This window comes from Trachypithecus francoisi, unplaced genomic scaffold (genome assembly GCF_009764315.1).
Source record: "Trachypithecus francoisi isolate TF-2019V2 unplaced genomic scaffold, Tfra_2.0 Lachesis_group6, whole genome shotgun sequence".
Classification (NCBI taxonomy): domain Eukaryota; kingdom Metazoa; phylum Chordata; class Mammalia; order Primates; family Cercopithecidae; genus Trachypithecus; species Trachypithecus francoisi.
Genome location: NW_022681471.1, coordinates 100479998 through 100504055, shown reverse-complemented (window position 1 = coordinate 100504055; position 24058 = coordinate 100479998). Strand labels below are relative to the sequence as shown.

Below are 24058 nucleotides of genomic sequence, written 5' to 3'. Positions count from 1 at the left end.
ATTCCTGTGCCGCCCAAGGTTGCATGCCCCATTCAGCAAAACAAAAGCCCCACATCTAAACAGATCTGTCTTAGGAGGCAATTTATCAGCCATAAATTGCTCTTCACGCATGAGCTCCTCACCCCATCTATCTATTCAAGCAGACATTATTTCTTCCTGCTAATACTATATTCTTCCTGAGAGGAGCTCTCCACCTCATTACATTTTCGGGGATGTTTAGCACCCTTTATAATTTGGCACCCTGGGAAGCTCCCCAGAAGCCCCCTCCTCAGCCTGGCTCTGTGCATTCAGATGCCTTGCAAGCAAGTGACTCTAACAGAGCTGGGCTCTGAGGTGACAGGAAAGAGCTGAAAATGAAGAATAATATTTCCATAAGCCCATGTGGAAAAAAGCATGAAGGGCATCTCTTAAGATTCTGGTGTGCACGCCATCAGCCAGAGGGACAATGTAAGAAAATATTTAGGTATTAGGGAAGACAAATTAATGGAGGTGGCGGGGAAGCTCAAAAGTCAAGACTAAGGAAAAGTCCAGATATCTCTTTCTTCAAATCAACTGAAAGCCAATGATCTCTCTTTAAAAAGTCCATTTATGAATAATAAATACTAAGAAAGGATGGAAACAAATATACATACCCAATCCCCAATCATTTCAACTACGGGTTCAATCTTGAATGATTGCCATGACTGCTTTGTGATGGAATGACTTCCTTCCTTGTTTCCAAAGGAGAAAGGTTTAAAAATAAGTCTACTTATTGGGACTTACCGATTCCTGTGGATTTGCACAAATGAGCTTCAAGTTTCTACAGACAAAATGAACTATTGACTAAGTAGAAAAAATGTTTGGAAGGAGAAATTGGAATCCTTCCCCAAAGTAATGTATCTCACAATAAAGAGGAAAAATAAAATATTTAGATTTAAATATCTATCTAGTTCTCTGCCCTCCTATAAGAAGACATTTTTTAGAAAATTCTAATTATTTAAACTTTTGCTTTAATTACTATAATGAAATATTTGATTTATGTGCTGTATTAATTTCTGTCTCCTTCAGAGAAAAAGGAATCAGAGACACATCTTTACTTGTGCTGAAATACTTGAGAGAAAAGTATGATCTACTACCCTATATGAGTGTTTTGGCATTTATAGGCAATACTAACCATATACTCGACTTTAGTTTTCCAGGTATAAAAGAAACCTCCCCCAGAAAATTTTGATAAATTCTGGTGAACTAAATGAGGAACAATTATTAATCTTTGAAACACTATGCATTACTCATAGCGACAATAGCAGTTTACGTTTCTATGGAAATTGTTTTGACAGCATGGTAAATTTCCTTCTGTAGATAAAGAATATGACTCTACACAACATTATTGTGAAGCTGGCAGGTTTTATGATATCCTGACATGGGGTATAGGGAATGAGACATAGAAAGAGATGGTCATTACACTGGAAGAGAGTGTTGAAGAAAGGGGAGGAAAGATGGTTTGCTTGCAGGTTCCGTAATCTGTGGACCAAGAAACTGACCAATTTTTCTTCCCATGAAATTAAATATTTTTGTAATATTTATTATCTAATCCAATGAAGTATGAAATTTCAGCCTAAAACAAATATATTACCCACAAGGGGTAATCTAGCACAAAATACAGATTTTTTTTAATGTTTGCTGCACCTAAACACTGGAGATCACTTAATTGTACATAGAATGCTTAAGACCTAACCCAGCATCTAGGAAAAGAGGGACATAAGAAATTATGAACCACAGAGTAATAGAACTACCTCACCAATAATGACCTTTTTAAAACAATGGATTAGAATCTGCAAAGCATATTTACATATATTACCTTATTTGATATCTTCAGTTACTCCAAAGTAACCTATTTATTTGAATTTTACAGGCAGATAGACATGGCCTATACTGAATAATTAACTTGATTGAAGTCGCATGATTGGTAAGCACTCAATTCAAGACTTGAACTAGTATTCTCTGAGTTGAAGATTAGACTCTTTCCACCCCTTCATGGTTGCCTTGCAATTAATGATCTCTGGGTATGCAAAAGATAGACTACTTCAAGATCAAATTCAAGCAGCCATCATGATGTAGAGTTGGTTTGAAGAATAGAGTTGATATAATTTGTCCTCAAATGCAGTGTTTCTCAAACTATGATCCATTTGTATTAGATTCACCCAAGAAGCTTGATTAAAATGATTGGGATTGCTGGAGATTTTGTTTAGTAGGCTTGGAGCAATGCTCTGGAATAAATGTATTCAGTTCATACTCCAGATGATTCAGATAGTCCTTTGGAATCCTTGATGTAGTACAATTTTCCTGGCTATTGTTCAAACCTTTCCAGATCTAATTTTTGTTGTACTTTTGCCTGTATGAACATTCCCCTCCTATTTTTCTTCAATTTCAGAGGTCATACATGACACTATTGTAAGAGCAAAACCCTTCTGGCAACTTCTAGAGACAATGTTCACTTTAATGTGAAATGTATACATGGGAGAAAAACAAACATTGATCACAGCCCAAAATGCTACTAGTTCTCACTTTCAGATGCTTCTAGGACTTGATATTTCATTACACTTTACTTCTAAAGGTGGGGTTTACTCTAATTACTTCCATGGTTTTCTCCTCCTTCACCAAAGGTAAACCTTGGAGCAGTAGGTAATGATGAGCCTAATATGACTGTGAATCAGGTGGGCTCAATTCATTCATTAATTACCTAAGTACTTATGATTATTAGCTATACATTTGTGAACATTTCTTAAGGAAAAAGAGGCCAAGAGTATGAGGCTACTTCAAAATACATTTCTTTATGGTGTTTTCATGGCCTGGAAAATCTACATCCTGATGAGTCCAGCGACAATAACAACATAAATGAAAGGAGAGCTGATTAACAGAATGAATCTACCACATCCTGTATGTGTTATTTATGTGTGCAAGGATAAAATCAGGGTTTTAGACTTGTCCATGTCCCTTTTCAACTTGATTTATCTGAGGGAAAAATGACAGTTGAGATCTTCAAAGAAGGAGTAGGACGTCCCATGCAAGGCTGTGGTCTCTTCTTCTGATAAGCTGACATGCGGGGCTGGAAGCATACTTTGTGCTTTGATCTATGCTGAGACAAGCTGGGCCCAACAGTCTAGGGTTGTAACTACAGTACTTGTTGGAAGGTTGCTTTTATAAACATTAATTTTATTTTTACTTGATTAATAATTGTATATATTTATGGAGTACAATGTGGTGTTTTGATACACGTATACACTGTGGAATGAGTAACCAAGCTAATTGGTATATCCATCACCTCAAATATTTATCATTTCTTTGTGGTGAGAACATTTGAAATCCTCTCTTTTAGCTGTTTTGAAATATACATTATTTTTAAGTATAGTCATTATGCTGGGTCATTGCACAGCATGGCAACTATAGTAAGGTGGCTTTTAAAAGACCAATCAGTAAACGAAATCAGAGATTTTTCTTGATCTAATTGGGCCCCAGTTTCCTTGTCTGTTAATTGGGAGTTAGAAGTGGTGGTTTCTAAAGATGCCTACGTCTAATATTCTATGGTGTTGCATTAGTTTGTTTTCACTTATTCCACAAATATTTTTTGATTACCTACTGTGAGCTAAGGACCAGGATATAGCTGTAAAAACTATAAATATTGTCTCCGCCCTTCCGAATCTTACATTGTAGAGATGTGGCACGGAGGAAACAGACACAGATATTAAAGGACTCATTACATTCATAATTTATTATAACTGTGATGTGTGCATTGAAGGGGAAATAGAGGCAGGCTGCTGTGACCTGGTTCAGTAGAGAGTCATCAGGGAAGGTTTCCCTGAGGAGGTAACATTATAGACCTGGATGACTAATGGGAATCAGGCTGACGAAAAGATGGACCAAGAAGATTCCTGGCAAAGGCCATGAGGTGGGATAGAGCCTGGCACAACTGAGAAGAAGAAAAATGAATTCTGTGACTGAAGAGAAGGGGAGGGGCGGCATGGCCTGGGAGAAACTGGCAGTGACCATCTTATGCAGGGCCATGAGCAGGAATTTATATTTTATTCTCAAGACAATGGGAAGCCATGGAGGGTTTTACAGATCACTCTGGGGATGGACAGATAGATCAATAACGGTAAGCAAGTATAGTCAAATGCGAATGGCAGAGCTGAATTTGGGTGGTGGATATAAGAGTGTTCACTATAAAGTTCTTTCAACTTTTCTGTATATTTGAACATTTTAAAATAACATGCTGAGACAAATCACTCTGGTCACAGTAAGAGGAATGTATTGGGGAGGACAAAATTGGTGGTATAGATGGCAGTTAGGAGACTGCTGCAATAATCTTGGAGACGGGTGATGGTGGCTTGGACTAGGGTGGTGCCATGCAGACAGTGAGAATTGGACAGGCTCTAGAGATATTTAGGAGGCAGAATCAATATGATATCCTGATTGATTTTTACCTCAGGATAAGAAAGAGGCAGAAACCAAAGATCAATACCAGGTGTTTGGTTACTGTTACTGGGTGGATGATGGTACCAGGTACTGAGACAGGGCAGGCTGGTGCAGGAATACATGATGGGAGGCAGATGGTGGAATGAAGAGTACAGTTTTTAATCTGTTGAAAACATGAAGTATCCTGGTGGAGATATCATATGGGCGGTTAGATCTGGGTCTGAGGCTGACAGGAAGGATCTGGGTTAGAGATGTGAGTTGGAAGTGAAAAGCGTATGAAACCTTGAGAGTACAGTACACAATAATGCCTGGAAGGCTCTATAAAGTGAGGAGAAAAGAACTGAGCACTGAAGAATCCAATTTTTAATAGCTTTGTAGAGAATGAGTAAAGACAAAGATGAAGCAGTGACTTGTGAAGCAGAAAATAAGGGTCATGTGATATTATACAAGGCCTCTATTGATGGGCTTTTGGGTTGTTTCCAATCTCTTTCAATAAATATCCTTGTATGTACTCTTTTCTCATATACGCATCTATCTCTGTAAGAAAAATACTCAGAAGTGGAATGGTTGGGTAAGATCTATAACTCATTTTGAATTTCAAAGTGTTTATTTTTTGAAGGAAAAGATTGCTTAGAAAAGCCATTAAATATAGATAACTTGGCTAACCATATTTAACGTGGTAGTGGGTAGGACTGGTTAAATAATTTGATACATCCCTATAATTTAATATCTTGTAGCCATAAAGAAGAATGAGACTGTAGTATTTTCTGATATGAAGAGGAGAAAAGAAGACTTAACTTTTCACTATTTTGAACTATTTGAATTCTGTGCCATTCACATGCATTACCTATATTTAAAAATACTATTTGTAGTTCTAGACCATACTTTTGCCTTTTATTTCCAAGAGCAACACCAATAGGTTTCTGATAGATTTTTGCATACTTGAGTTTTGCATTATGGGAATACCTAGTTAGATGTTGGATTTTATGAAATCATGATACAGAGAGTTGCTTTATGTGTGGCAAAGATCTGAATACATAAAGTTCATGTTCTTCTTGAGTTCAAGTTATAAATTTTAAAATTTATTATTTTTCATATTTATTATTAATGAATAAATCCACTTTGTTGCATCTATTCCAGATATGCTTCCAGATGTCACCATCACCACCCTCTTACCTCCCCTAAAAATGTAATTAAAGACAGAATGAGTCACATCAAGTCTGAAGACATTTTATTTTTCCTATGTGGGAAGCAATGATGATCTGACACTTTTTGTTTTCTGTTTTAAAGAAGGGCAGCACAGGGATATGCGCAGTTTTTCTTTTAAGTACCTTGCTAAGCGACACTAGACTAATAACCATTTTCTAGAATTAGGTGACCTATTTCTGAATAAAATTGAAATTGGATTGCTTATTCCCTTACTAATAATAATACTAAATATATTCTTAAATCAGTTTTCAAAATTCAAGAGGAAATCTAGAAATATGGAACAACTAGCAGGAATAAGCCTGAAGATGATTCTAGCTCTGTTACTACTAAAACTCAGTTTTTAAACTTTTGAGGATTTTATATGAATTCATATGAAAAAATGAGCTCAGAGGCTAGAATATGACTCCAGAACATACCTTGGTCAGGTATGTTCATGCTCAAGTAATCGGACTCTGCTCCAAATTTCTTGACATATGCCCTCTTATCCACCTTAATAAGCATAGCATTATGCCAAGGACTGCAGTGAAAAAAGACCACTGGCCTAAGATCGATAGCCTGGATTTAAGTCCAGATTTAGTCACAGCCTCTATATGGCCTTGGGCAAGATATCTCAGCCCTCTGAAATTCACGTTTGGAATCTGCAAAATGAGGAACTGGGCCTGAGTTTCCTTCTAGCTTTAACTTTCTTTGCATCTAAGTTTCGTGGCTCAAGCATCTGGAATTCCAAGTGAGAGAAGATATGGTAGATTGAACTGTTGGCCCCAATTCTTCATCCCTTCCTGCATCCTCACTCTTGTCATGGCTTCATTGTGGGCAGTGCATATTTCCCTGCCTCTTCATCTTGGCCATCTGACTTCCTTTGACCAATGAGATATCAGCAGACATGACACAACCAGGGCTGAAAATGTACCCGAGCAGTAGGGCTCATCCTATTGCACTTCTGCCATCCAGATGCTCTGGCTATCCTTGGGCTCAAAGAGGATGAGGCATAAGAAGCCAACCTAGAACCTCAGGCCTGTAGCAGGAAGCAGAGGTGCCATAGCCAGTCTTCAGAACTGTGAGAAAAAGCATTGTCATTTGAAGCCACTGACATTTGGTGTGTTTTTTTCATTCAGCATTATTGTGACAATAGTTAACCACTGCAAAAGGAGATAAGAAAAACTCAGTGAAGGAGAAAACAAGGGGGCAGAGAGCAGATGGAGTCTTTGATTCTCTCCCATAACAGGGCAGAAGAGAAACAGAAGTAAAATAGCAGGTAGAGTACCTCCTTTTTCATTAAACTAGTCTCATCAATGAACACAATGTGAAAAGGTACATCAATTGACCATTATTTCTCATTTCCTTTTAGTTAATGGCTTAGAACATTTTATAAAATAAATGTTTACAACAGAGCTAACTCTTAGGTCATCAGTAGGGTGACCCTACATCCCAATTTTCCAGGTCAATTCTAATCGACATCAATCGTTCTGATGTAGTTATTTAGCTCTCTTTGTTCTCAAAAATAAACTGATTTAGATGATAAATTCTATAGTAATCATAGAAAGCCCTGTCAGTCCATCTTGAAATACTACTTGGTTAATCCACAAGTTTGCTGCAATAACAGGACAACCCCCTTGCTCAAGCAACCATCCCCACAATGCCTTCTTGAGAGCATGTGGATTCCTAGGGTGAGTAAAAAGTGGCCAGGGCCGGGCGTGGTGGCTCACGCCTGTAATCCCAGCACTTTGGGAGGCCGAGGCGGGCGGATCACAAGGTCAGGCGATCGAGACCACAGTGAAACCCTGTCTCTACTAAAAATACAAAAAATTAGCCGGGCGCGGTGGCGGGTGCCTGTAGTCCCAGCTACTGGGGAGGCTGAGGCAGGAGAATGGAGTGAACCCGGGAGGCGGAGCTTGCAGTGAGCCAAGATCGCACCACTGCACTCCAGCCTGGGCAACAGAGCGAGACTCCGTCTCAAAAAAAAAAAAAAAAAAGTGGCCAGTATCATTCTTCTAACTTTTCAAGTGATCTGCCTTCTCAGTGGTCCCCTTTCTCTTCAAAGGATTTGAGGAAATCTAAAGTAACTTATAATTAGTAAATGGATGACCCCAATCTCAGTTGTAGTTTCAAATGAGCTTGTGCCACTTCTTTTATGGTATAAACCCTATAAACCTTTGCACAATTTGCTCGTTGACAGGACAGAGTAGTACACTTTCTATCATCCAATCAGGAAGGCCTTGATTGGACGAAAATATATGTTTTTTAGGCACTCAACAAGACCCTAAATGTTCATACTACTGACATCTTTCCCTTCATGTCCCAATACTGTCAGATGAGAAATGGCAGGGAAGCAGAATCCCAGGTCTCAGTTTGCTACTGGTAGGAAAAGACAGCCAGATAGGCCCTGGTGGCCTCATTCTTGGAGAACTGGTCCCTTTAGAGTCTACACTTTCCCATGCTGGAACGAAGCATGAGTACACCCTCAAAAGGAGTTCCAGGGTTGCTGGCCATCCTCTGCCAGAGGCGCTGCTCTTCCCCCTGAGAGTCCATCCAATCCACGTTCTTCCCATGGCTCACACCTGAAGAAACGGAATAGGAACATTATATGTCACACATGAAGTGTTTTTCTTTCCTGCAAGGCATCTATCAACTTCTGAGGGGGCCTTTTGACCAGAGTACCTTTTACTGGCTTGTTCTCACTTAGTATATATAGTGAGTGGTGTTAGAATTGAATCATTTGCAGCCTGCACTATTCTCTAATGCCTAGGCCATGTGAGGCAAATCAGGGTGGCCCTGGTGACTCACTTGCTCCCTACTTTAGCAGAGAGCTGGTTCATCTGGACTGTGCTAACATGACAGAAGAACGGGATGAATTTGGCTCTCTTTTTCTAACAAGGACACTTTTCTGACCTGGGGAGTTTTCCTTTTAGTGTTATAGATATTCTTGGTGCCCCTTAATCTATAAATAAGTAATTATCACAGTGATAGGACCTTCCTCAACAGAAATATTTACCATGGTGTATGCAGATGGTCTCATCTATGTCTGGCTTAGGCTATGGGATAATGAGAGTTAGGGGGACTGCATGTGCTCTACTACTGTAATCCCTCTTCCAATTCACCCTGTTACAGTTGTGTCTTGTGGCACCAGTGGTGGATTTCCTTGATCTGTTTTTAACAACATTGGTGTTATTGTTATGAAAAAATGATTTCTTTTCAATTCAACCAGTATGAATAATAGCTGCAAGTGCTGGACAGAATTGAGAAGATGATGAAGTAATGTTGGTCTTGAAAGTCGCTCTCCTCCTATCAGAAGGCTGTGCTGTCTTGGTAATCATCTTCTGAGTAAAATCTGAAGCAAGGTCCAAGAAAGTACTTAAAATTCACTTAGACTAAAGTGTAAATGTTAGTCTACGAAAGGACTGAATATAAACATTATATCTTCCAATCATCTAGCCTAAAGATACAAAGGTACTGTAGTTATATTTGTATTTTAACAATGAATAGATCCTTAGCTAAAGGAATGAAGCATTTGTGGTAATTTCAGGATTTAGCTGAAACTACATATGTATATCCACTGCACATCACACCTGCAAGAATAATGCCCCCAAATGGGCCCAGTCACAGACCATCCCTGTGGGTCCCCAAATCCCTCACCACTTCCAGAATTCAAACGAACTCCTCCCAGAAAAATGTTGCTGGAAAAGGCCTCCTTGTCCCAGATGGTAAGTTCTAGGCAAACATTCTTTATATCCTGGGGATGGATGCCACTGAACATGAATGTATGATTCCACTGAGGGTTAACACTCTTTTTTATTACTAGAGTTTTGTGCTTGGTGGCTTTGCTATCATCAGGGAGCAGGTAGCTGCAGGAGGAAAAACAATCAAACCATCAGTAAGACAGCAGACAGAAAATGTCAACGTGCACGCAAGTGTGAGGTGTCTGATTTTCCTTTCCAGGCTTCTATATGCTTAAATCTGGATTTATATAGTGGAATGACTTATTATTTTTGCAAGTGGGACAATAGTAAAATGCCCTCACTCTCATTTCTAATCCTATTTTCATCCTTCCTTCCATCTTGAAAAGAAAATACCTCCTGCAATAGACACTATTGTATGCCCTGTTTCACATCTTTTTGGCCCTCCTTGGAGCTGACTTGCAGCCAGGTTGGGAAGTTCCTGATATGCTTTTAGCTTCCTACCTCAAGTGCCTGTGTCTTTTGACACAAGGAATAAATTCCTCTAATTAAGGAATTTATCTGATGTTGTGTTAGCTGGCTCAGCTTATGTGCAGGAAACTCTGGGATTACTTGGAATTTAATGCCCCTGGGGCAACCTTTAACTGATGAGTTTGAGAAATTGGTGGATAATTCCCCAGCTTCCCTGTGCCTCCAAGTGACAATCCTAAGGTATATTCCACAGAGTTCCTCACTGCTTCCCCAATGGAATCAAGCTCCAGTTGCCCACAGTAGTAACCTGCCCATTAACATATGTTTTAATCAACTTCTCTTTCTTCCTTGTCTCATTTTCTCCACTTCCTCACTGGTGTTTCCTGAAATCTCTTCAAATAAAACACCTATATCCTAGGTTTTCTCGACTATGGTCAAAACACTGTATGAGGCTCTAGGTATGTGATAAAAATGGTTGTTTTCCCCCTTCAGGGAGCATACTTTAGAAAAGAAGACATACGTACATATGGAATTAGTACATGGAACAAACATGAAAAGTGCTACAAGCAAATGACTTTACAATAAAGAAGATATATTAAGTCACTTAAGATTTCATTTCATGTACCAAGCAGAGACTGATTATCTCCTAATATCCATTCTCTCCTTATATTTCTCTAAAAAACTCTGTGTTTTTATTTGAGCACAGTGTTGCCCAGAATAAAGATTACATTTCTCAGCCTTCCTTGCAGCTAGAATAGCCATGTGACTGAGTTCTGGCCAATGGGATATAAGAAGTAGTGCTTAGGAAACTACTTCTTACATCTGGAAAGTGTCCTGTCAGCTGGAATTTGTATGGGATAGCTGAAACATGAGCAGCTATCCTAACCCATTAGGTGGATACCATAATGAGATGGAAAAATCCTGGGTCCCTGATAATCATGATGCTTCCATACCTGCCCTGGAGACCTTACCTTCAGTCTTTGTTTACATGTAAGAGAGAAAAAAAAACTTGTCTTGTTTAAGCCACTGTTCTTTTGGCTCACAGCCAGACATATTGTTAATGGATACATTTTATATTATTAAACTTTACAGAGGGTCTATTCTTGATCCCTCACTGTCTTTAAAAAAAATCTCATGTCTTTTTAGAATCAGCCTAGTGTTTAAGTATTATCATAGACAGAATTTACCAGAAAGTTACTGGCTTTTGATTTTCTTTCTAGAACAAAAATAGTCTTTTATTATTTCTGCTTTATAAATTTTCCACAAGATAAAGTGAATACTGCTCCAGAAGATGTCAAGTAGTGCCGCAAGGTCACAATGTGGCCACGGGTTGGGAGCCATCTCCTCATTCCACCAGACAGTGAGCAGCACAGGCTTAAACTGGATGGTAGGGCTAATGACACAAATTGTAACTGCAGTATCCAAAGAAAGCATTTCTTCTATGCTCAAATCTACTGCAAGAAAGAGTGAAGGGCAGATGTGCCAGGATTCAGGCACACACACTCACCAATGGGGAGGCCCCAGAACTGCTTCTCCCCACTACTGGCTTTACCAAAGTTAGAACATGTGGCCAGGCACGGTGGCTCATGCCTGTAATCCCAGCACTTTGGGAGGCTGAGGCAGGCAGATTACTTGAGGTCAGGAGTTTGAGACCAGCCTGGCCAATGTAGTGAAACCCCACCTCTACTAAAAATACAAAAAAAAAAAAAAATAGCTGGGCATGGTGGCATGCACCTGTAATCCCAGCTACTCAGGAGGCTGAGACATAAGAATCACTTGGACCTGGGAAGCGGAGGTTGCAGTGAGCTGAGATGGTGCCACTGCACTCCAGCCTGGGTGACAGAGCAAAACTCTGTCTCAAAACAAAAACAAAAACAAAAACAAAAACACAACATAACAAAAAAACAACAAAAAGGCAAAGTTAGAACATGTGAGAGTGAACCCAAACCATTTCCTTGTAGGAAAAAATACACTTTTCTAATACAGCATGAGAAGAGGAACAATATTGCCATCTGACTCAAAGAATGAACCTCATGGTCTGGCATCATGGGAATTTGTTTTACCTTATGTGCTTTATGGAGTTCCATGAAGGCAGGGATAATATGTTATTTATTTTTGAAAGCATAGCACCTGGTGCTTAGCACATGTGCATTTTTGTGTGTGTTCGAATGAATGAAAAATAACCTTGTAGTCTTAGTTCCTCAATTTCCAAGATAAAAATATCCAATAGTCAGAATCAAAAGCGCTTTGATGTTTGAGTTGCCTAGAGTTGGGTAAGAGTATCTATTTTAAGGGCTGCATTCCCTCAAGAAGCTGCCCTTTGCTCCACAACTTGGGCACAAATGTCTAGCAGGTGGTCTTGGAGCCTCTCCAAAGCACTCGACGGTGGATAAGTCCAGCAAGGATGCTCTGACATCTCTACCTTTTACAATTTCCCCCAAGAGAGAAAAATATCAAGGATGTGGTATTTTGGTTATCGTTGCACATTGCCAGTACAAAATGATAATAATGAAAAATAAAAATACATTACACCTAGAAAATAATACTTTTTTCACTTTTTCAAACAAATGAATCTTACGGAAAAAAGTTGACCGTCTTGAGAGTAAGAGTGATGGGAATTCCTGAAATATGTTGGAAACAGAGTGACTGCTAGAATCAGCAGTTCCCTCAACATTTGTGTTGTTTTAGATGTAAGAGCCAGCATTCAAGGGTAGTTCTCACCCATACACTTCTAGTAAACAGAACACGGAAGGCTCACAGCCACCACTGGCTTGTGGATCACAGATCCTTTCATCTCTTATTAAGTATCATCCAGAAAGAGCTAAAACAAAGTTACCCCTTCACAAAGCTATCAGATGTGCCTCCTGACTTCACTGCTGTCAAATTCTTTGCCTCTTTGATGAACACTTCTAGTATTCCTCCAGAGATTACAGGTGACTCCTTCTTCTTTCCCTTTTTAAAAGTCTTATTTCCTGTGTCAGCCACCAAAATGAGGGAATGGTGGGGAGAGAGAAAAAAAAATAGATAAATCATGGGTTCCATTTCAAAATTTACAAAGATCATATACAAAGATATATTTCATTTGCTGACTGAATTGGGCCTTTATATTATTGTATATTTTTATTCATTTAAACATTTTTGCTCCCATTGGATTCCTTCCAGATAGGTCTTTCATTTGTGTTTGTTGAAACAAATGAACAAATAAGTTTAAAACTTTAAACACTCCCTTACAAAGCGTATCTTTTCACAGGGTATAAAGGCATGGAATGCCTAAGAGTTTTCCGGAGCACCATTCCTGCTCGTAGTGAGAAATAACTATGATGAAAGCAATATACACACACCACAACTCCGAAAGAGAAAATTCCATAACTCCCTTTGATAGTTTAGTCTTACAAATAGTCAGTTTTAGTCAGAGTCAGCTCTAGAGGCTACAGCCCAAGCAGTTACATTTTAGGGTGAGAGAAATCTCTTTTCCGGCCGGGCGCGGTGGCTCAAGCCTGTAATCCCAGCACTTTGGGAGGCCGAGACGGGCGGATCACGAGGTCAGGAGATCGAGACCATCCTGGCTAATACGGTGAAACCCCGTCTCTACTAAAAAAATACAAAAAACTAGCCGGGCGTGGTGGCGGGCGCCTGTAGTCCCAGCTACTCGGGAGGCTGAGGCAGGAGAATGGCGGGAACCCGGGAGGCGGAGCTTGCAGTGAGCTGAGATCCGGCCACTGCACTCCAGCCTGGGCGACAGAGCGAGACTCCGTCTCAAAAAAAAAAAAAAAAGAAATCTCTTTTCCACCTCACTTTTCTATTCTATGAAATACGTTCAACATGAATGATATACACCAGTACCACAACCAGCACGTTTATTTAGTACTGTTTTAAGCACTTTACGTATATGAACCTATTTATTCTTCACAACAATCCTTTGAAGTGAGGAAATTGAAGTCAGGAGATAGTGAGCTACTTGCACAAGCTCACACTGAAAAGAGTTATAGTGAATGGGAGGACAGAGGAGGCTGCCTGCAAGAGTTGATGGTAAAAGAAGGGCAAGATAGTTTGGATGCGTATCCTCACCCAAATCTCATGTTGAAATGTAATCTCCACTATCGGAGGTGGGGCCTGGTGGGAGGTGATTGGATCATGGAGTGGATTTCTCATGAGTTGTTTTGCACCGTCCCCTTGGTGCTGTCCTCACGATAGTGAGTGAATTCCTGTAAGATCTGGTTGTTTAAAAGTATGTGGCACCTTCTCTCTTTCTCTTGCTCCTGCTCCTGTCATGTGAGACCCCTGCTCTACCTTCACCTTCTGCCATAATTGTAAGTTTCCTGAGGCCTCCTCAGACGCATATGCCTGTTTTATGCTTCCTACATAGTCTGCAGAACCATGAGCAAATTAAACTTCTTTTATTTATACATTACCTAGTCTTGAGTATTTCTTATAGCAATGCAATAACAGCTTAATACAAAGGGGAAGAGAGATTTATAAATTGACTCCATCTGATTTTTTCCTTTAAATCCTGTGTTCTAGAACAACTTCTTCATCAAGACTCCCTGAATAGTTGTGAATGTCATAAATCCATGGAGCAGTTTCCTATGCTTGCCTCCCAGCAGCCTGCCTTCCCCCAACCCTGGGGGAAGATCCTATATCTTTGGGACTAACAGAAAACAAATCTGACCACCAAGGCTGGTTTCTAAGTATGAATTTTGTCCTTTCCTTGTAAGAATCCTGCATTCTTCCATATATGGTATACACATCTCAACTCTCCCCAAAAGACAGTGACACCTAACCTTTTATGTTTTGTTTGTGTAATATGAAAGACACAGAATGCAACCAATCCCTGATTCCCACTACCACACTTCTAGAAACAGAATGTCATTGATCAAAGTCACTGATTTTTACTCTACCTTGGAGTTGTTCTGGTGGAAGCATCAGATTCTCTTCCGGGGGAATGTAACGTAAAACAACTGTCAGCTCTCCTTTGTATTGAAGGCCAATATCAGGAGCAAACTCCACCTGGCCAAGGAGAAACAAGTAAATTGAAAGAGTATGAATGATTTACTTAGTATTGTAGTCCACATTTGAATGTGCAATATTTACTTGGTGGCATAAATGTGACAATCCATTCCCATTTCAACTCTGTTGGCTCTCATTGGTTTAAGAGATGCCTTAGGTAAGAGAAAAGAGAAAAGAAAGGCTGGAAAACTCTATGAAGGCATTTGCATATAACCTTTAACATTTAAGTAAAAGGAATTTTAAAGAAGACATATAACTTATATTTGGCCAGTCAATAGATATTGAGCACCTGTGATGCACTGATGACTGGACCTATCACTGAGTTTACATATATAATTTGGGATGTGAAGAAGCAGGAATAAAAATGTCACTGAAAGTACCTCCAGAAATTACTTCTCCGTGTCATCTTTGATGTCTTTTAAGGCTTTCCCAAGTGATCAAGAAGGGAAAAGTAGGCAATAATGCTTGATTCACGTGGGGCTGCCAGTCATCAACTGTTAAAAGCAATATTGGTAATTCATATAATCAAAATTCAACATGGAGAAAGTGGTTCACTCAAACATTGTTGGTGGGAATGTAAAATGGTGGAGTCACTCTGGAAAACAGTTTGGCAGCTGCTCGAAAGACTAAACATGCAACTACCATCTAACCAGAAATTGCACTCTTGGCCATTTATCCCAGAGAAATGAAAAAATTATATCCACACAAAACTTGTATACTAATATTTGTATCTGCTTTATTTGTGATAGTAAAAAACTGGAAACCACATGGATTTCCTTCAACAGGTGAATGGTCAAACAAACTGTGGTACATCCATACCGTGGAATACTATTCATTAACAAAAATAGAATACACTATTGATAAATGCAACACGTTGAATCTCTAGAGAATTATATACTGAGTGAAAAAAAGCCAGTCTTAAAATGACATATACTTTATGATTTCATTTATGTAAGTAACATTCTTGAAATGACAAAATTATAGAGATGGAGAACAGATTAGTGGTTGCTAGAAGTTAGGGATGTGAGTAGTGGGAGGGAGTTAGATGTGGTTATAAAAGGTCAACCTGAGGGACACATGTGGTATTAGAGCTGTTCTGTACCTTGACCGTGGTAGTAGATACACAAACCTATAAAGGTGATAAAATTGCATAGAACTAAATATACACGTGCGCACACACACACACACACAAATGAGTACAAAACTGGGAATTCTGAATAAATTTGGTGGATCATATCAATGTCAATATCTTGGTTGTGGCTGGGTGTAGTGGCTCATGCCTGTAATCCCAGCACTTTGGGAGGCCTAGATGGGAGGATCGCTTGAGCCAGGAGTTTGAGACCAGCCTGGGCAACACAGTGAGACCCCAAGTAGCTGGGCATGGTGGCATGGACCTGTAGTCCCAGCTACTTGGGAGGCTGAGGTGGGAGGATAGCTTGAGCCCAGAAATTTGAGATTATAATGAGCTATGATTTTGACACTGTACTCCAGCCTGGATGCCAGAGTGAGGCCCTGCCTTTAAAAAATTAAGCAAAACCTGGTTTGATATTATAGTACAGCTTTGCTATAGGTTACCATTGGGGAAAATCAAGTAATGAGTACATGGGATCTCTCTGTATTATTTCTTATAACTGCATGTAGATTTACAATCATCTCAAAATATGAAGTTCAAATTAAAGAAAATCAATGTGCTCATGCACCCAGAACCTCTGTTCTATAGGTCTCCCACTTGCCATTGAGTCAACTGAACTTTGAGTTCTTTCACAGGTAGAGCAGGAAAGGAAACTTTTGTCCAGGTTTTCCTTTAGAGATCTGACTTCTGAGTCAAGAGCAGAGAACTGCTCTCTCAGAGAGGGCAGAATGAGAGTTCAGAAACCTAGCCCACTCATAGCTAAGCCAGAGACTGTTCAAGACTTGGCATAAATAAACAAATAAATAGTAAAAAAAAATTAAAAATTACTGAGACTATTAAAAAGAAAAGGAATCCTTGCCTGACTCTCCCTTTTCTTTCCTGCTGGTGATAGTAAAACTTACTAGTAAGGGTGGGAAAAATGCTTGAAATATTTTATTCAACCTTCTTACCCGGGGCAAAAATGAGAATATATGGTAAAATAGACTATCCATCTAATATTTATCTGATTATTTTAGACCAAGTTCCTTGTAAATGGACTCTTCTTTTTGTTTTGACAATCTCAGTAAATTTTAGTTTAGGTGAATATCATAAGTAGAAAAAAATAATGGATGTTATGACAGATTAAAGATGGTTACCACTTTTTTGGTACTGTCATCAATGAGAGATGGGGTATTTGTGACCTCTCCTTGGGTCTGAGTGGGCTCTGTGATTGCTTTGACTAGTATTGACTAGTATTATAGAATATGGCAAAAGTGACAATGTGCCAGTTTTGGGGTCCAGGTCTTAAGATTGACAGCTTCTACTTTCTTTCTTGGAATGGGTATTTCTGAATGCTTCCTCTGGGAACCCATGCTAAGAGAGGCCCAAGCCACAGAGACAAGCCGCATGTAGGTGCTCCAGCTGGCAGGCCTAGCTGAGTTTCCAGCCAGCAGCCAACATCATGTGTAAGACATGGAAGTGAGCCAATTCAAACAATCAATATAGTTGAGATTTTCGATGACATCGGCCTCAGTCAACCATCTGGCTGCAGTGGCATGAAAAACCCTAAGTGAAAACTACCTAGATGAGCCTAGTTAACCCACATAATCATGAGAGAGAATAAATTCTTGCTGTAAGCCATGAAGGTTTAAGGTAGTTCGGTATACAGCAATAGTTAACCAGAGCAGGCTGTGTTTGTTTTTTGAGTGAGATCTTCGGGTAGGAAAAAGTGATATGTGTAGGAATCACATACTAATATACAATGTGCTACTAGAGATCAAAAACATTCATTATTGGGATTTACCAACGTTCCATTGGTTTTTAGCTTAAAATATACTGTTGACCCTGTATAAGTATAGACCTCAAGTCTTATGAAAGGAGAACACAATAATGATGAAGCTTGTAGCATTATAATCACATATAAAAAATTAAAGTGGAGAGTCATATTGCAGCCTGCATATGTCTAATGTCTTAGGGTATTTTTGATACTTATACTTTGCCAGGAAATTCCTAAGCAACACCCTCTCCTGGCATAACACCATTGTAATTATCCAACCAACTATTACTCAGAAAAAGTTAGCAGAATCCAATCATATTCAATTCAAGTCTACCAACACATATGGAATGCTTACATTTTTATAAGGCACTTTGCTAAGTGCTGTGGGGACACATGAGACAGACCCTGCTTTCAATGAGTTTTCAGTCTATCTAGTAGACATATTTGCAGTAGCAGGATCTATTAATTCACACTTAGTTAACTGACTCATCAGTTTAATTAGTGTTCTTCATCCCTAGTGAATAGCAGAATCTTTCCTGCAAAGAACATGCATCTGCTCCCATCAGTTGAATTGTATGCACACTGAGAGTCAGCTGCGTTAGTTAGTCCCCCAAACTCTTTAGGCCAGGCATATTTGTGATTGTAATTATATAGTTTAATGTCACATAAATTTATGAGTGCAAAAGACAGCTGCTACTATAACAATTCTGTTGAATACTTTAGAACTAAAGATTTGAAAACAAAGTTGCTATTGGATTATATGTGGGCTTGAATCTATGAAAGGTTAGAAAAAATCATAAATTTTTGAGAAGAATTTGCATTTGATTTACTTTGAAAGTATTCTTATGTTCTTGTTTCATTCGAGAAAAACTCAAATTAGAATCTGCTGATGATGATGCATTAGGAGGATAATTCATGCAAGGAATATATGGCAGAATTTTACTTACTGAACGAAATTCAAACAAAATTAATTGTCTCTGTATCAGAAGACTTGCAAATGAATGTACATTTATTTGGTTTAAGTTAAAAATAAATGTTTAAGAAATGCATTGGGAAGCTATAGTAATCAAAACAGCATGGTACTGGCAAAAGAACAGATACATAACACCAATGGAACAGAATAGAGAGTCCAGAAATAAATTTATGGCCAATTGATTATCAACAAAAGTGCCAAAAATACACAATGGGGAAAGGACAGTCTCTTTAGTAAACAGTGTTGGGACAACTGAACATCCACATGCAGAAGATTGAAATTGGACCCTTATCTCACACCATATACAAAAATCAACTCAAAGTGGATTAAAGACTTAAGCATGAGACCTGAAACTGTAAAACCACTAGGAAAAACATAGGGGAAAAGCTCCATAACATAGGTCTGGGAAATTTTTTTTATATGACCCTTAAAGCACAAGAAACAAAAGCAAAAATAGGCAAATAGGACTGTCTCAAACTGAACTTCTGCACAGCAAAGAAAACAATCGACAGAGTGAAGAGACAATCTGCAGAATGAGAGAAAATAGTTGCAAATCATACATCTGATATAGTTTAAGTTAAATAATTTAATATCCAAAATACATAAAGAACTCAAGCAATTCAATAGTAAGAAAACAAATAATCCAATTAAATAATGGGCAAAGGATCTTAATAGATATCTCTCAAAAGAAGACATACAAATTGCCAACAGGTGTATGACAAAATGCTCAACATTGCTAATCACCAGGGAAATGCAAATTAAAATCGCAATGAGCTATTACCTTATACCTGTTAGAATGGCTACTATCAAAAAGACTAACTACAGTGAGTGTTGTAGAACCACCGTATATATGATCTAGCAATCCCACTACAGGGTATATAGCCAAATAAAATGAATTAAGTATCTTAAAGAGATCTCTGCACTTTCCTGCTCATTGCAACATGATTCACAATAGCCAACATATAGAAACAACGTAATTGTCTATCAATGGATGAAGTGATAAAGAAAATATGACATATATACACAATGAAATACTATTCAGCCTTAAAAAATAAAATCTTGTCAGTTGCATTTGCAACAACGTGGATAAATCTGGAGGACATTATGTTAATTAAAATAAGCCAGGCACAGAAAGATGAACACTGCACGATCTCACTTATATCTAAAATAGATATAAATCTAAAATAGTTGAATTAATAGAAGCAGAGAGTAGAGTGGTGGTTATCAGGGGCTGGGGGTGGGGAGAACTGGGGGAGATGTTGGCCAAACAAAATAAAATGTCAGCTAGATAGGAGAAATAAATTTGAGGAATCTCTTTTACAACATGGTGACCATAGTTATTAATAATAACAATGCTTTGTATTCTTGAAAATTGCTAAGAGAGTAAATTTTACGTGTTCTGACCACAAAAAAGTATGCTATGTGAAGTAATGTATATGTTAACTAGATTGATGTAGCCATTCCATAATATATGCATTTTTAAAAACCACATTTTACATGATAACTATATACAATTTTTATGTGTTAATTCAAAATAATTAAAAATAAAAGAAAGGCATTGAGTATGTGTGTTTGTATGTGGGTGATTTCTGTGATGTTGTCTATTAACTGACCTACTATTGGTGGTAATTTCTAGGGGAAAAGGGTTTCCACTATACAGAAAGTTCAATGTAAGATAAATGGTGACAGTTATTCCAACACAAGTAAAAAGAAACTATTATGGGAAGGGAGAGATTAATCCTGATTGGGAAAAACAGGTAGCTCTTGCCTGGTCCTTGAAGGATGGGAGACATGATGACAGATAAAGATGGATTGGGAAGGTTAGTCCACGTTGAGAAAGCAGTATGAGCAAAATATGATGGGGTTTGTGTAGAATATGTTTAGGGACTGACAGAAAGTCACATGTGATCAGGGGAGTGTGTACAGGGAGGTAGTAGCAAGGAGGATGGAAATAAGGTGTCAACTCAGGGTTTCCCAGAAGATGCTAAGGCACTAATTTAAGTTACAGTATTTTATTAGGAAGGGTACTGGGGAAGGGGGACTGAAAGTGAAGGAGGTTTAAGGATGTGATTTCAGGCAGTTCCATGGAGAGTAACTTTTGTTAAGTCCCATAGGGGTACTCTGGAGATGTGACAGATCACGCTTCAGAGCTGTTCTAATCAGATGCAAGAACGTGGGAGTATTGATGCTCCTTAATCCACCAGTCATTGATCAAGACTCTGCTCACCCCCAGGAGACTTAAATACCCAGGCTATGTTGGCTTTTCTGGCCTGCAAACCAAGCCCTCTTTAGCAGCCTGAGGGCTCTCCTCCTACAATGATTGGCAGGGGTTGGTTGGTGGGAGTGAAAGCAATGGGGAGCCCTGTTTGCAAGAAAATGGGTATGGTAGAGAACTAACATCTTTTGCTGCTACAGTAGGCTGGGCCATTCAACAGAACACTGAGTGCCAGGGTGAGGGTTAGTATTTATTCAAGCCATATCCAAAAGCAGTAGGGAACCACTGAGACTATCTGAGCAGGGATGTGAAATAAGCAGATGACACCCACCACCTTCTGCTTTCTGAAAAAAGAGAGGTCCACTTTCCGTCGGAGTAAGGAAGAGACTCCCAGTGCATTTACAGGTGTAACATGGAGTAAGGAATTACAGACAAAAGTCTGCCAAAAAAGAGAGAGAGCCTTTAATCTAGGTATAATTCCGAAGGAACATACATTTACTCTCTGCCTGAAGGCAGAATAAGAGAATGTTTCCTTGGAAAACCACTTAAGCTTGCTGTTGATTTTCAGATGTCCTTGGTTTATAATAGCACACTCTGGGAAGGCTTGAAAGGCAATTCATACTGATAAAACCTTCTTGTCTAACTACCTGACATGCCTTTCAGAAAGATAATGATTTATAGCTAATAAATAATCCCATGCCATGAAGTAAAATGGAAGTTATACTGTGAAACTACAGTATGTTTGGCATCTTGAGTTCTTTCTCTGCACCAGCCTCCTCACTGGCTTAGCACTGTAGGACCTAGCCCATACAAAGATAGATATTGAGGAAACTTCACTAACAGAGTCAATAAGCAATAAGGCACCATGCCTTTCTGGCACTCCTAGTGCAGAAGTATGTCAGTACTTCTGAATTATTAAGGACTATTAATTCTGATCCCCTATTACTAGGGAAATCAGTCCCTGTAACTCACGTTTCACCTTCTCGACTGCATAATCTACAAGAAACGTCAAGTCTCCAAGGCTGCTCATACTACGTCTGCAGCTGCTGGAGTGACAATTGCATTGAAATGACCGAGGCAGGAAACTGAAACTGAAGTGCCACTTTACATAGCTGGCTGATAACCAACCACACAGAGCCCAGCTCAGCCTGAGGATGAGCCACTAATGAAGCACAAGGCAGCATATAGAGCATGCCTTTGTGCCTGTCCTCCGCGTTTTCAGAAGACATGATATCTAAGCACGTCTGAGTCTTCAGCTTTTTTTCTATACAGAACAGAGGAAGCTGGGCAGAGGAAGATGGCCGAGGTTAGAGACACTAACTTCTGTTGGATTCTTCAGAAATAGAGTCAAAGGTGAAGATTTGTATGCAAGTGAATTATTAAGGAAGTTCTCTTAGAGAGACCAGTAAAGCGGTATGGGAAGCAGAACAGGGACGAGTCTAACCTTGGGCAAAATTCCATGGAAGGTAGCTTCTACCTGAGGTGGTACCATACGTAACACTTTGGAGTTTTTCCCACTTTCAGTAAGGGAAGTGGGCCTTCATATTCCCCCACCTATCAGTTATTGATGAAGGTTGTCATGTGGCAGCGGGTACAAAAATTCCCAGGACTTCTGGCTTTCTGCCTATGTAGGCAAAAAGCTACAGTAGCCCGAGGGAAGTCTTCTAAAGAGAGTCTCAGGTGGAGGCTGTTGCGGCGAACCTCCTAACAGACATGGTTAGGAACCTAAGAGGATCTGGCAGAGGGCCCATGGTATTCCACAGTGAATGCAATCCGAACTTTTTTACCTTCAGTAGGCTCAGAAACACTCAGAGATGCTTCCCTCTTATGATAGGCTGTGAACCACTCATTGACAATGTGGAAGTGACTACTGTGGAAAATGCTGATTTCTAAGCACAAAGGATGCCTGGGGAGAGGTCTAGGAGAGCTTACATATCCTTCCAGCAAAGTCCTTCAACTATTTCCAGGAAATTGACTGGAAGGATGCTATTGTTCCCTCCTTTAGAACCAGGGTATATTCTGATTGTCTTAAGCCACCTAATGCATCTTACCTCCCTGGCCACAGTCATTAGCTTAGAATAGACAAATGATAGAATTACAATTAGGAGAACCAGACCCAATGCATTGATTTGGCTGTTGGAGGAGGAGGAACTCTCTCCTCTTCTGAACAGTGTGGTACAAAGATGAAAGGCTTTCAGCCACTGTAGTCATTAGAGAGGCATGCTTGGAGCTAGTCAGGGAGGACAACACTGCATGGAACCTGAAAATGAAGCCAATGAAGTTAAGAAGAGAGACCAAGAAATTCCAAGACCTTGATAAGATTTGAACATCTGGATGAAGCCATGCCTAATCACTGCTGGCCAATAATCTCCCTTTATTTTTTGAGCAGTATGAGCTGGAGTTTCTGTCAGTTGCAATACAAGGACTCCCAAGTCATATGTATACCATTTAACATTTACTGAGAGCTTACAATGTTCCAGATAAAATGCTGACAGCCATGTATACAATGTTATTCAAGCCTCACCACAGACCTATAAGCTACATCCAATGATTATATTACAACTGAGGACACTAAGGCATAAAAAGTTAAATAATTTGCCCAAGGTCACACGGGCAGTCATGAAGCCAGGATTGAACCAAGTAAGTTTGATTTGAATCCACTGTCTTCATCATAATGTGTTTTTGCCTTTCTGTATATAAAGAATAATCTTTGACTGCATAAATGTGACCTTTACTCACCTCCATTTTGGCTTAAAAAGTACTGTAAATGCATAGAGACTTCAGTCACTTAAAGTGAATCCAAAGCACTGTTGGTCTAGATTAGAACATGCTATACAATATTGGCATTTAATTATCAGCTCTAAGATTTTTTTTCTGAATGTAACTCAAGGCCTGGGTCATGAATCCCAAAAGTAGGAACTTAAGAAAATCAGATACTTTAGCTACTGGTTATTCCCTCGTATAAGCAAAGGCAAGATCACTCCTGCTTATGTTCTGAATTGTGGAGAATGAGAAATAAAGGTAATGTTTTGAGATTGTTCATGCTGTATGAATTTGGTTTTGCCTATGTGAAAATGAAGACTCTCTAATAAGATCATATAATATGTTGCTTTCGGTTATCCAATGAGACTGTCAAATAATACAAATTTTTAGCAAAAAATATATATGG

At 39.1% G+C, this 24058-nt stretch overlaps 1 protein-coding gene across 1 annotated transcript in view; it reads right to left on the bottom strand.

The window, feature by feature from the left end:
• Window positions 1-7642: 7642 nt before the first annotated feature.
• Window positions 7643-24058, bottom strand: part of SYTL5 (synaptotagmin like 5) — a 125948-nt gene continuing 109532 nt past the window's right edge. The window contains exons 14-17 of the mRNA XM_033202097.1: window positions 14705-14813; window positions 12643-12778; window positions 9295-9503; window positions 7643-8219 (exon numbers count right to left, since the gene is read on the bottom strand). Coding sequence (XP_033057988.1) covers window positions 8077-8219; window positions 9295-9503; window positions 12643-12778; window positions 14705-14813 — 597 coding nt within the window. The 3' untranslated portion in view covers window positions 7643-8076. The remainder of the gene's footprint in view (window positions 8220-9294; window positions 9504-12642; window positions 12779-14704; window positions 14814-24058) is intronic.